The sequence below is a fragment of the Mchenga conophoros genome, linkage group LG22 (genome assembly GCF_057382185.1).
Source record: "Mchenga conophoros isolate Kocher_MC1m ecotype Shallow Benthic linkage group LG22, M_conophoros_male_GT1.1, whole genome shotgun sequence".
Lineage (NCBI taxonomy): Eukaryota > Metazoa > Chordata > Actinopteri > Cichliformes > Cichlidae > Mchenga > Mchenga conophoros.
This window is the reverse complement of record NC_140546.1, coordinates 34,611,341-34,625,491: the sequence shown is the minus strand read 5'-3', so window position 1 is coordinate 34,625,491 and position 14,151 is coordinate 34,611,341. Positions and strand designations below refer to the sequence as shown.

The 14,151-nt window shown below is 43.4% G+C and overlaps 1 protein-coding gene across 2 annotated transcripts in view; it reads right to left on the bottom strand.

Moving 5' to 3' along the window:
• Positions 1-14,151, bottom strand: part of gabbr1b (gamma-aminobutyric acid (GABA) B receptor, 1b) — a 121,112-nt gene that overhangs the window by 87,226 nt on the left and 19,735 nt on the right. For both annotated transcript variants that reach the window (XM_085261961.1, XM_085261962.1), the window contains exon 2: positions 10,641-10,775. In XM_085261961.1, the coding sequence (XP_085118087.1) occupies positions 10,641-10,775 (135 nt within the window). The remainder of the gene's footprint in view (positions 1-10,640; positions 10,776-14,151) is intronic.

The window sequence follows — 14,151 nt, the reverse complement described above, 5'->3', positions numbered from 1 at the left end:
TGGTCGATTCTAGCACCAGTTTTCTACAGAACGTTGTTGGAAATTAAAGAAAAGGGCAGACTTCCATCAAATATGAATTCTGCAAACATTAATCTCCTGCTAAAACCAGGCAAAGACCCTGTATATCCCTCAAGCTATCATCCAATATCCCTTATAAATGTAGACCTTAAAATAATCTGCAAAGCTCTCTCAAAGAGACTGGAGAAAATAACCCCCCTCTTAATTCATCCTGACCAAACTGGTTTCATAAAAGGTAGGCACTCATCAACAAATACACGTAGACTACTTAATTTGATAGACTACTCATACAGTAAAAACCTAGAAACTACAATATTCTCTTTAGATGCAGAAAAAGCATTTGACAGAGTTAACTGGAAATTTCTATTTGCAACTTTACACAAATTTGGTTTTGGATCCTCTTTCATAAACTGGTTAAAAATATTATATAATTCCCCAACAGCTTGTGTTAGAACAAATGACCAAACATCCTCCAGCTTCTGTCTGCTGAGGGGCAGCAGGCAGGGATGCCCACTCTCCCCTTCACTGTTTGCAATTTTTATCGAACCACTAGCAGCAGCAATTAGACAGAATTCAGTAATTAAGGGCATAAAATGCAAGAACGTGGAACATAAAATCAGCCTTTATGCGGATGATGTGTTACTCTTTCTCCAAAATTCACAAACCAATATCTCTGGGGTGATTGAATTGATAAACTCTTTTGCAAGAATATCAGTTTACTCAATTAACTGGTCAAAATCTACAGTCCTACCGATTAATTGCTCCCTCCATAATTCCTCTTCTACACCACTGCAATCAGGAAATATAAAATATTTAGGTATTAATGTTTCTCCCAAGCTTGCAGATCTAACTAAATTAAACCATATCCCAATTTTAAAGAAGGTAGAAGATGATCTGGCTAGATGGAAATGTCTACCCATATCACTCATGGGAAGGGTTGCCGCTATAAAAATGATGGTCTTACCAAAAATAAATTATTTATTCTCAATGATCCCAACTAAACCGCCACAAGATTGGTTCAGATCTCTAGATTCATGTATGTCCAAATTCCTTTGGAAAAATAAACCCCCACGTATAAGCTTAAAAACACTACAAAAGACCAAGGATAAAGGAGGACTAGAACTGCCTAACTTTCAGCACTACTTCTTAGCCAACAGGCTTCAGTTTATCTCAGGATGGCTAAAACATACCCTCTTAGATGAACCTTGGCTAGATGTAGAACAAGCACTCTGCAATAATCTAGAGATCTGAGACCTACCATTTATCAGCTCAAACATCCAACGACATGAATGCTTTAAAAGCGTCAACATCAGCTCTTCTCTGACAGCATGGTAGGAGTTTCTAAAATTGACGGAGTTTTCATTAATCCCATGCAAACGTACACCTATCTGGAGCAACCCTGACATATTACAAAACAATAATATAATAAACTTTTCAGATTGGAGTGGTAAAGGAATCAAATATTTAGAACATATACTAGAAGGAACAGAATTTATTTCATTTGACGGACTAGTTACACAATATGGGATCAACAAGAAAAGATTTTTAGAATATCAACAAATTAAATCCATAGTAAAAAAGAAATTTAAACCGGGTCAAGTTGAACTACAAACACCACCAAGTGTGGTTCAATTTCTTACTCTTAAACCCCCCAAATTACTATCCAAAATATACAGAATGCTTTCTAAAACAGATGAATCAATATCACTTCCTATTGCAAAATGGGAAGCGGATTTATCAGTTAACTTAGACCTAAACTTCTGGTCTCAGATTTGCTTAAAAACCTTTCATCTAATTAGAAATCCCAGTCTTCAATTAATTCAATACAAAATATTACATAGAGTGCACTATACAGGTCATCGGATGTTCAAGATGGGCTTTACGTCTACCAACAACTGCTCACACTGCCAAACCAATTCACCGGACAATTATATCCACGCTCTTTGGTTCTGTCCACCAGTTCAGAAGTTTTGGCGCAAGATATGTGAAGACTTATCGAAGTGTCTGAAATGTAACATTCCAACTTCCCCCTTAGTGTGTTTGTTGGGCAGCTTAGATAATGTCACTTCAGAAAAGAATATAGCCCATATGGTTTTCACTGCCCTATGCATAGCCAAGAAAACAGTCCTCATGAACTGGAAAAATAAAAATAATCTTAATTCTAACCAATATAGAAATGATCTATTAGATTACATTAGTCTTGATACAGCCTCTGCCACCACATCAGATCAATTGCTCTGGGCTCCTTTGATCAGCTCCATCACCTAGTGGGGGTGGGGGGTCATAGTTTGGTCCCGCCTTCACTGTTGTGATTGGTGTGGGGGTAGGGACAGGCTTAGGGCGTCGGGGGGTTCCCCGGAGGCATCTTCCTTGGGGGGCTCAACCCGGGGTAGCGGTCATGTCCGGTTAGGGGCTCTGTTGGCTCTCAGGTGACTGTTTCCTCGCGGCTGCGTGCAGCGGGGCTAGGGGAGGGTCTGTGCTGACGGACGTGGGTTACTGACCTGGTAGCCTGGCTGCCCCTGGGTGGGTCCGGGATGGGCGTGAGGTTCTGGGGGCACTCCGTCTCTGGGCCCCCTTTCCCTGGCTAGGAGGAGGAGTTGGCCGTCCGATTGCGGTCTGGAGTGTGGGGCCTCCCTGCTGCTGTGGAGTCGGGGCGGTCTGCCTCCCCCCACCGCAGGGAAAAGGGTAACACCACCTGGGTCTGGGTGCAGTTCCCTCCTCCAGGGGCAAGGGTACCTAGACCCGGTTTGTAGAGTACGCTTGGGGAGTGTGATCGTGTGTACAGCGTCTCTTTATGTCTGTCTCCACGTTGGTTGAGTGTGGAGTAAGTGCATATGAGAGCATGAGGGTGGGAATGGATGTTTGTATATGTGTGTGCCTGTATTTCTGTGTCTATATGTCAGGTTGGGTGTCAGGCACCACCTCTCTGGGGACATCTCAGGCCCTCCAAGGTTTGGAGGCCTATCTCCCCCTACCACCACTTCCCCTGCCAGTGGCGGACTCCCTCAGACATTGGTGCGTTGGTGGTTCTTTGTGTCCGGGGATGGGCGTCCAGGTACTCACCGGCTCACTCCTTGGCGGCCGCTTATCGGGGCCTGGAGCCTGGGGCTCGCTCGGGCCACTTCGGAGGTGGGGTGCCCCCTCTCGGCCTGGGGCTCGGTCACTCAAGCACAGCTGGCTGCCGGCGGAGCTCACGGGCGCGTCACTGCAACTCCCCCTGGCTTCTGCTCCGCGGCTGCTGAGTGAGCCCTCATCTGGGACTCTCCTCAGCTCTTTCTGGGACAGTGGCGCGGCTGCCCCTCTGTTGGTCTTCCTTGGTCTCTTGTGTTCTGGGGGCCTCTAGATGTCTGGAGTTTTGATCTCCTCCATACCTGCTTCATGCCCTGGAGGACGGGGCTGTGGCCCCCCCACACCCTCTAGCAGATTATTACATGAAGGAACCTTTTAAAAAAAAACAAAAAACAAGCGCGTCCATGCTCACAGGTGTACACACGGGTGATCACACCCACAAACTACACCCTTTTTGGCTCCTACCTCAAAGCAGACTGTGTTCTGTTGATCTTATGTGCTGCACAATAATGTTTAATATTTAGTATTTACTGTCATATTTCCATATATCATTGTGATGTTGTTTATTCTGTTACTCTTGTTCTCTTCTGCTTGTTTTCTTTTTTCTTTCTCAGCAGGTGATCCAGGTGATTGATATATGCTTTTTTTTTCTTTTTTTTTCTGCTCATTCTGTTGGTTTTTGTCTTTTGCCCTTCTCCCTCGTCCCTCTTCTCAGCTGTTTCTCTTTCCCTCTTTCTTTCTCCCCTTCTTTCCCCCAGTCAAGTCTGTCCCGTATTCAGTAAGTGAAAATAAAATAAACAAAAGAAAAAGAAAATCATGTTTTTCTTGAAGGATGCAGACTTCTTCCTGTACCACTGCTTGAAGGTGTCTTCCAGAAACTGGCAGTAGGACTGGGAGTTGAGCTTGACTCCATCCTCAACCCGAAAAGGCCCCACAAGCTCATCTTTGATGATTAGGGATGGGTATCGAAAACCGGTTCTTGTTGAGAACCGGTTCCCACTGTTTCAATTCCTTGGAATCGTTTGCCACTTTTAAAAACGATTCCCTTATCGATTCCAGTCGCCCCGAAACACGTCATCACGTTGAGTAGCGTCTTTTACCCAGTAGGAAACACGGTGCCTGAGCGGCACAAACGCTCAAAAGTTTGGTTACACTTTATGAGAAAGGATGACAACAGGGCAACGTGCAATACTTGCAAAGTAGAGATTTCATCAAAGGGAGGAAACACTACGAATATGCAAAAGCATTTGCTCAAAAAACACGCGATTGCTTTCAACGAATGTCGTGTTTTTGATCCGCTCCGGACTAGCGAAGCTCAACCCAGCAGCAGCGGTAGCGTTTCCACGTCCTCTCCCGTTAATACTGCAGGTAACTAATCAATTAGCATTGCATATTATGTTAGCGCGATTTACCTTATTACAAAACCTGCTATTACTGTGCGTTGCATTTAGATAACCATGATGAGAGAGACAGAGTCTGGCTGGCTCAGATGCTGGCAGTTCTCGCTGCAGTCTACCGGTAGCGTCTCCTTTCAGGCCAGGATAGACGAATGTCACCCAGCAGTGTCTAAGTTTGTGGTCAAAGGCTTGCACCCATTTGCCACAGCAGATGCCCCCGATTTCACTTTGGTAAGTGAATGTGTTTAATTGTAGGCAGGGACATTACTGGATATTCTTGTGTAATTGCTACAGAATAATTTATGTTAAACTTTGTTATTGCTACAGGAGAATATTTATTTTATTATTTTACATATACATTTTTTTCCTGGGGACCCTGTGACACCCCATTGAAGAGCCGTAGGCTGGATCTCTTAAGATCTCACTGTTGGGTTTGTAAGGCCATGTTACTCCTAAATTTCTATCTTGTTCAAAGAGAAGATATAAAACACAGTTCTAAGCTAATCGACTTTAGTGTTCTCCTTTTTTAAAAAGAATCGATAAGAGAATCGATAAGGAATCGAATCGTTAAACAGAATCGAAAATGGAATCGGAATCGTTAAAATCTTATCAATACCCATCCCTATTGATGATACCAGCCCAAACCAGTACTCCACCTCCACCTTGCTGGCGTCTGAGTCGGACTGGAGCTCTCTGCCCTTTACCAATCCAGCCACGGGCCCATCCATCTGGCCCATCAAGACTCACTCTCATTTCATCAGTCCATAAAACCTTAGAAAAATCAGTCTTGAGATATTTCTTGGCCAAGTCTTGACGTTTCAGCTTGTGTGTCTTGTTCAGTGGTGGTCGTCTTTCAGCCTTTCTTACCTTGGCCATGTCTCTGAGTATTGCACACCTTGTGCTTTTGGGCACTCCAGTGATGTTGCAGCTCTGAAATATGGCCAAACTGGTGGCAAGTGGCATCTTGGCAGCTGCACGCTTGACTTTTCTCAGTTCATGGGCAGTTATTTTGCGCCTTGGTTTTTCCACACGCTTCTTGCGACCCTGTTGACTATTTTGAATGAAACGCTTGATTGTTCGATGATCACGCTTCAGAAGCTTTGCAATTTTGAGACTGCTGCATCCCTCTGCAAGATATCTCACTATTTTTGACTTTTCTGAGCCTGTCAAGTCCTTCTTTTGACCCATTTTGCCAAAGGAAAGGAAGTTGCCTAATAATTATGCACACCTGATATAGGGTGTTGATGTCATTAGACCACACCCCTTCTCATTACAGAGATGCACATCACCTAATATGCTTAATTGGTAGTAGGCTTTCGAGCCTATACAGCTTGGAGTAAGACAACATGCATGAAGAGGATGATGTGGACAAAATACTCATTTGCCTAATAATTCTGCACTCCCTGTATAAGCATACAGATGACGATTAGCCAATGAGTGTAATTGCTCATGTTGGATCTTGTGTAAAGTGTCTAGTTGGGACTTATGTAAATAGTAAAATTAGCACTTGTTGATATTCCCTTATTTTGGTTGAATGTTGTACTACCCAGTATTGTTTGTATTGTTGTATTACACATTTAATTTACTCTGTTCACATAATTATATAAGACTTTTATGTTCTCTTCCAACAGAAACCAACACCATTACTTCAACACAGGGCATCATGGCCTATATATATATATATATATATATATATATATATATATATATATATATATATATATATATATATATATATATGTGTGTGTGTAAAGTAATTCATTATTATCAGGATGTCCAAAAAACTCACTGAAAAGCCTTCAGCTAATCCAAAATGCTGCAGCAAGAGTCCTGACAGGGACTAGAAAGAGAGAGCAGATTTCTCCTGTTTTGGCTTCCCTTCATTGGCTTCCTGTTAAATCCAGAATTGAATTCAAAATCCTGTTCCTCACATACAAGGTCTTAAATAATCAGGCCCCATCTTATCTTAATGACCTTGTAGTACCATATCACTCTATTAGAGCACTTCGCTCTCGCTCTGCAGGCCTACTTGTTGTTCCTAGAGTATTTAAAAGTAGAATGGGAGGCAGAGCCTTCAGTTTTCAGGCCCCTCTTCTGTGGAACCAGCTTCCAGTTTGGATTCAGGAGACAGACACTATCTCTACTTTCAAGATTAGGCTTAAAACTTTCCTTTTTGCTAAAGCATATAGTTAGGGCTAGATCAGGTGACCCTGAATCCTCCCTTAGTTATGCTGCAATAGACGTAGGCTGCCGGGGGATTCCCATGATGCATTGAGTTTTTCCTTTCCAGTCACCTTTCTCACTCACTATGTATTAACAGACCTCTCTGCATTGAATCATATCTGTTATTAATCTCTGTCCCTCTTCCACAGCATGTCTTTTATCCTGTCTTCCTTCTCTCATCCCAACCGGTCGCAGCAGATGGCCGCCCCTCCCTGAGCCTGGTTCTGCCGGAGGTTTCTTCCTGTTAAAAGGGAGTTTTTCCTTCCCACTGTTACCAAAGTGCTTGCTCATAGGGGGTCATATGATTGTTGGGTTTTTCTCTGTATCTATGAAGCGCCTTGAGGCGACTTATGTTGTGATTTGGCGCTATATAAATAAAATTGAATTGAATTGAATTCGGAACCGCTACATCAATCACTACGGCCGTCTTCTTCTGTTTGACTACCACCACTATGTCCGGTTGGTTAGCCACCACCATTTTGTCCGTCTGTATCTGGAAGTCCCACAGGATCTTAGCTCAGTCATTCTCCACCACCCTTGGGGGCATCTCCCATTTTGACCTCGGGACTTCCAGGTTATACTCGGCACAGATGTTCCTGTACACTATGCCGGCCACTTGGTTGTGGCGTTCCATGTATGCCTTGCCTGCTAGCATCTTGCACCCTGCTGTTATGTGCTGGATTGTCTCTGGGGCATCTTTACACAGCCTGCACCTGGGGTCTTGCCTGGTGTGATAGACCCCAGCCTTTATGGATCTTGTACTCAGAGCTTGTTCTTGTGCTGCCATGATTAGTGCCTCTGTGCTGTCTTTCAGTCCAGCTTCGTCCAGCCACTGGTAGGATTTCTGGATATCAGCCACCTCCTCTATCTGCCGGTGGTACATACCGTGCAGGGGCCTGTCCTTCCATGATGGTTCCTCGTCTCCCTCCTCTTTCTTGGGTTTCTGCTGCCTGAGGTATTCACTGAGCACTCGGTCAGTTGGGGCCATCTTCCCAATGTATTCTTGGATGTTCGTTGTCTCATCCTGGACTGTGGTGCTGACACTCACCAGTCCCCGGCCCCCTTCCTTCCGCTTAGCGTACAGCCTCAGGGTGCTGGACTTGGGGTGAAACCCTCCATGCATGGTAAGGAGCTTTCTTGTCTTTATATCAGTGGCTTCTATCTCCTCATTTGGCCAGCCTATTACCCCAGCAGGGTACCTGATCATGGGCAGGGCGTACGTGTTGATGGCCTGGATCTTGTTCTTACCAGCAGGGTACCTGATCATGGGCAGGGCGTACGTGTGTATGGCCCGGATCTTGTTCTTACCATTCTGCTGACTCCTCAGGACTTGCCTGACCCTCTGCAGGTACTTGGTGGTTGCAGCTTTTCTAGCGACCTCTTCATGGTTCCCATTCGCCTGCGGGATCCCCAGGTACTTGTAACTGTCCTCTATGCCTGCAATGTTGCCTTCTGGTAGTTTAATCCCCTCAGTTCTGACTACCTTCCCTCTCTTTGTTACCATCCGACTACACCTCTCCAGTCCGAACGACATTCCAATGTCATTGCTGTATAGCCTGGTAGTGTGGATCAGTGAATCGATGTCTCGTTCACTCTTGGCATACAGCTTGATGTCATCCATGTACAGGAGGTGGCTGACAACTGCTCTGTTCCGTAGTCGGTATCCGTAGCAGTCTTGTTAATGCTCTCACTGAGGGGGTTCAGGCCTATGCAGAACAGCAGTGGGGACAGAGCATCTCCTTGGTAGATCCCGCACTTGATGGTGACTTGTGCTATGGGCTTGGAGTTGGCCTCTGTTGTGCGCCACATCCCCATTGAGTTCCTGATGAAGGCTCTTAGGGTCCCATTGATCTTGTACAATTCTAGGCATTCCAGTATCCAGCTGTGGGGCATTGAGTCATAGGCCTTCTTGTAATCAATCCAGGCAGTGCACAGGTTGGTCAGTCTGGTCTTGCAGTCTCGGCTGACTGTTCTGTCTACCAGTAGCTGGTGTTTTGCGCCTCTGGTATTCTTGCCAATTCCTTTCTGTGTCCTGCTCATGTATTGACCCATGTGCCTGTTCATCTTAGCCGATATGATGCCTGGCAGGAGCTTCCATGTAGTACTGAGGCAGGTTATTGGTCGGTAGTTGGAGGGGACCGGTCCCTTCTTGGGGTCCTTGGGGATCAGGACCGTCCGACCTTCGGTTAGCCATTCCGGGTGTCTCTCGTTAACTAGCAGCTGGTTCATTTGTGCTGCCAGACGCTCGTGGAGTGCAGTCAGCTTCTTCAGCCAGTAGGCGTGAACCATGTCGGGCCCTGGTGCTGTCCAACTCTTCATACTGGAGACCCTTTCTTGGATATCTGCCACTGTGATGGTTACTGGACCCTGTTCAGGGAGGTCGCTGTGGTCTGCCCTCAGATCCACTAGCCACTGAGTATTGCCGTTATGGGTTGCGTCCTTCTCCCATATGCTCTTCCAGTATTGCTCGGTCTCCAGCCTTGGTGGTGCTGTTCTCTTATTGTTCCCTTGCCACTGAGAGTACACCTTTGCTGGTTCTGTGGAGAACAGCTGGTTTATTCTCCTGCCTTCTATCTCTCTGGTGTACCTCCTCAAGCGGCTGGCCAAGGCTGTGAGTCTTTGCTTGGCAGTTTCCAAGGCCTCAGGTATGGACAGCTTGTTGTATTTCTTAGGCACCTTATTTGTCGCACCTTTCTGCAACTCCGTTAGTTGGCTAACCTCCCTCCGTGTTACTTTGATCTTGCCCTCTAGCCTCCTTCTCCATGGAGGGTACTGCCCCTTGTGGCTGTTCAACTTGTACCCAAGCATCTCACTGATCACTGCTGCCGTATTGTAGATCAGCTTGTTAGTGTCGGTAATCGTGGTTGTAGGTATTGTCCGTAGTGCTGCATTAACATCATCTAGCAGACCTTCTGAGGGTACTTCACGTAATCTCGGTAACCGGCTGCGGGGGATCCAGGTTTCAAACTTGGCCATGTATATATATAATATATATATATAGAGAGAGATATCCACTTGATAGTTGACTGAATAACTATCCACCTGTTTTACGTTTTTCTTGGCCTTCAGACAATAATTCCTGTTTCTATAGTGTTGGACAGGACAGTCAAAGAGCAGAACAAAAGAAAAACGAAAAAACTATGCAAAAACATCAACAGGTCATCTACTAATGAGTAGCTTCGTTGTTTGATCCCTGGCTGCTCCAGTCTTCATGCAAATATCCTCCAACTTGCTCTCCGATGCGTGAATGTGTGTGGATGTTAGGTAGAAAGCATTCATGTAGAAAAAGCATAGAAAAAGGAGCTTGTATGAATGGGTATGAATGTGGCATGTTGTATAAAGTGCTTTCAGTTCTCAGGTAGAGCAGAAAATTGCCCTATAAGTCCATTTACTATTTATCATTTGTTTCACCCTTTGATGCATAAATTACTTTAACTTCAATCAGGATTTTTTCTTAAGTATTTTTATTTATCTTTACGCATGAAAAGATAAATGGTTGGATGAATCCGTATCACAACCTTAACCGAGTATTCTGCAGCTGACGCCCTAATCTGACTGTCTCACTGTGACATCTCTTTAGCTCACTGTCTTCAAGTATATATTTTGGCTCTGTATTCTTGGTGTAAAGAGTTGCTTCCTGTGATATTTTTGTGTTTTGTTGTCACCTATAGTGCTAAGTGTTCTTGGTGGTATTTTCACACAACAGCACCCAGAGATTACTTATCACCTAAACGCTGTGGGCAGCCTTTGTGTTTCCTTTTCTTTTGCATCAGTATTTTTGTATGCACAGTTCTTCTTTCCAGTTTCATTGTGACTTGCACTATTCAGTAATACTACTGCCATTGTTTTTTTTTCTTAAAACAATGTAATTACATCACTGAATTACTGTTTAGAAGTTGTATATTGAAGCTCTAAAAATGTAAAGGCTTTTACCACTATGAGGTTCCACATGCGAGCAGCTTCGGCCACCAGTGTGGACACAGAGCTGCAGCCTGGCATCAACACGATTTTGATAGGCTCTGTGTACAGAAGGTCATACAGCAGCTTGGTGGCCTCACCAGGATCACACTATAGGGACACAAACACACAGGACATGTTTGTCAGCATACATTGTTCCAAACAACTTTACATATGATAACACTAAATAAATAACTGTTCATAGGTACAATTAAGTCCATAAGTATTTGGTCAAAGAAATTTTTTTGTGATGTTGCCTCTGTTCACCACCACTGACCTTTAAATCAAACATCAAGATGCACTTACATTTTTTTAGTTAAGGGTTTAACAAAAGTATTTAGGTAACTATTCGGGAATTAAAATAAGGCTAAAAAATAATGGCATAAAAAAACAGAATTTTAAATGTAAGGAATTAAATCTGGATGCGTCATGACTGCGCGTGGCAGGCAAGAATGGTGGACCCAAAGTGCAGACTCACAGAGGCAAAAAGGTGAACTGAATGCAGCTTTATTGCTGAATGCCAAAAAAAATAACTAAACTGAAAATACAAATAAACTAGGTAGGCAGGCTGACAGACGGAACACATAGTACAAGATGATAAAGATCATTACACAGACCAAGGAAAACACACGGCTTAAATACAGGGAGCCATCAGGTAATGGGAGACAAGAGGGGGACACAGGTAGGACAAATCAGACCTAACAACACAAGGAAAACAAAACTAGAAACACTGACATGAGACAAAGCCCTTCAAAGTAAAACAGGAAATATAACACAGAGACACGAGAAGGGGACACAGCTGACAGGAGAGACAGGGCAACCATGAAACAGAGACAGAAACCAGGAGACTAAGAACTCTAACATAGAAACCAAAAGACTAGAAATTTTAAATAATGACAAAATCAAAGTGCAATAATAATGCAAAACTCAAAACACTGGGTCAACAACCCAGGTACCCTAACAGGATGAAAAAATTTTTGACCACGTCTAGAACTCATGGATATCACCAAATGCTGTACGTCCCCCTTAAGATGTTCTAGCAGGTCTTTACCGCAGCTGTCTTACGCTCCTGCTTGTTTGTGGGTTTCTGTGCCTTCAGTTATGTTTTCTGTAACTGAAAAGCCTGCAGGGGGTAGACATTAGATGATTGTCTTGTCCGCTCAAAAATCTCTCTCTTTTTTTTTCCCTTGAATTGCTTTTCACTGTTTTGGGTCATTATTCAATTGCACTGAGAGAGATGCTGTCTGATTACTTTAAAACATTTGGCTGAATCGTAGCATAGCCTTCAGAATTCATCCCCACTACTTCTATCAGCAGTCACATCATCAGTAAACACAAGCGACCCAGTTCCAATAGCAGACATACATGCCTGTACCATAACACGGAGGGATAGTGACATAAAGAAATTTTTAATCCACCCAGCTTAAAAGTAAGGTTAACTTTTTTGTCTTTCTGGGTTGTTGGAGGATGGTGGATAATTGCAGTCAAGCACTAAACAAAAAACAAAACAAAACAAAACAAAAAAAACCAGAAAAAAACTCAGAACAAATTAATGTGGAAGGACACTAAGCATAGGATATATCAAAAATATGATACACGGTTTGCTGAATGTAGAACTAAAATATATTAACCAATTTAAAATGTGTTTTCTTCTGTATATGTACAGAGAGCCAATAAAAAAAGGGTTGCAAAGGGGCGATGTGAGGCACGTTCCAAGGTCACCTCAACCAGAGCCATGGCGGGCTCATCTGGTGAAGCAGACAGAGCATCTACCCATGTGTTTCTGGAGAATGCATATACCCACCAGTCAGATCCCATCATCTTGACTGTCATATTACAAATGATGCCTGACTTTCTCTTTATAGCCTATAGTCAATGAAATCAATAAACCATTTATATGATAATGATGAGTGTGGTAATCATTAAACATTTAACAGAGAGTTCACAAACAATGAAATTAATGTTTATACAAATCTGTGTATCATCACACAGGTTTGAGCCATAAAAAGGGGTTTGCATAGCCATGCCTAACTGACATTTTCTTACACACTGATCAATAAGACCTGGTGCCCAAAACATTTAGGTTGATTCAGTGACATATCTTTTAAAAGAGAGCATACTGATATAACCATAAGTGATGTACCAATACCAGCTTAAACATGAACTGTATATCAAAGGTTGGAATTGTGACATTAAAAAAATAATGATTGCTTAAAGAAATTTAATTTGTAGTTCTAAATAAATTCTAAATGCATTTAAGACATTTTTTACTCACTGTATGTCTCTTCCACGATGTTATTTCTCTCTCCAACAACGCAGGTTACAATTACATTAGCATGACCAAGTATGCAAATTAGACGATGACGTCATTTAGCGACTTCTAGCGATTTTCCTTACTGAGGATTTGGCAACGCTGGCGCGATGTGTTCAGTTGATGTTGGAGAGGAATAAAGAAGGATGGAAGAAAGAGTTTCTACCATCAGCGTTTTGGCGCCAGAGTGCGTCGCTGCCTGCCGCCTTGCGCTTTTACGGCCCAGGGAAACGGACCCGCCAGCGAGCTGTAGCAGCCATGACCGCTGGCAATACAGAAAGGCTGCTCTTCATACAGGGAGTGCAGAATTATTAGGCAAGTTGTATTTTTGAGGAATAATTTTATTATTGAACAACAACCATGTTCTCAATGAACCCAAAAAACTCATTAATATCAAAGCTGAATGTTTTTGGAAGTAGTTTTTAGTTTGTTTTTAGTTTTAGCTATTTTAGGGGGATATCTGTGTGTGCAGGTGACTATTACTGTGCATAATTATTAGGCAACTTAACAAAAAACAAATATATACCCATTTCAATTATTTATTTTTACCAGTGACACCAATATAACATCTCCACATTCACAAATATACATTTCTGACATTCAAAAACAAAACAAAAACAAATCAGCGACCAATATAGCCACCTTTCTTTGCAAGGACACTCAAAAGCCTGCCATCCATGGATTCTGTCAGTGTTTTGATCTGTTCACCATCAACATTGCGTGCAGCAGCAACCACAGCCTCCCAGACACTGTTCAGAGAGGTGTACTGTTTTCCCTCCTTGTAAATCTCACATTTGATGATGGACCACAGGTTCTCAATGGGGTTCAGATCAGGTGAACAAGGTGGCCATGTCATTAGTTTTTCTTCTTTTATACCCTTTCTTGCCAGCCACGCTGTGGAGTACTTGGACGCGTGTGATGGAGCATTGTCCTGCATGAAAATCATCTTTTTCTTGAAGGATGCAGACTTCTTCCTGTACCACTGCTTGAAGAAGGTGTCTTCCAGAAACTGGCAGTAGGACTGGGAGTTGAGCTTGACTCCATCCTCAACCCGAAAAGGCCCCACAAGCTCATCTTTGATGATACCAGCCCAAACCAGTACTCCACCTCCACCTTGCTGGCGTCTGAGTCGGACTGGAGCTCTCTGCCCTTTACCAATCCAGCCACGGGCCCATC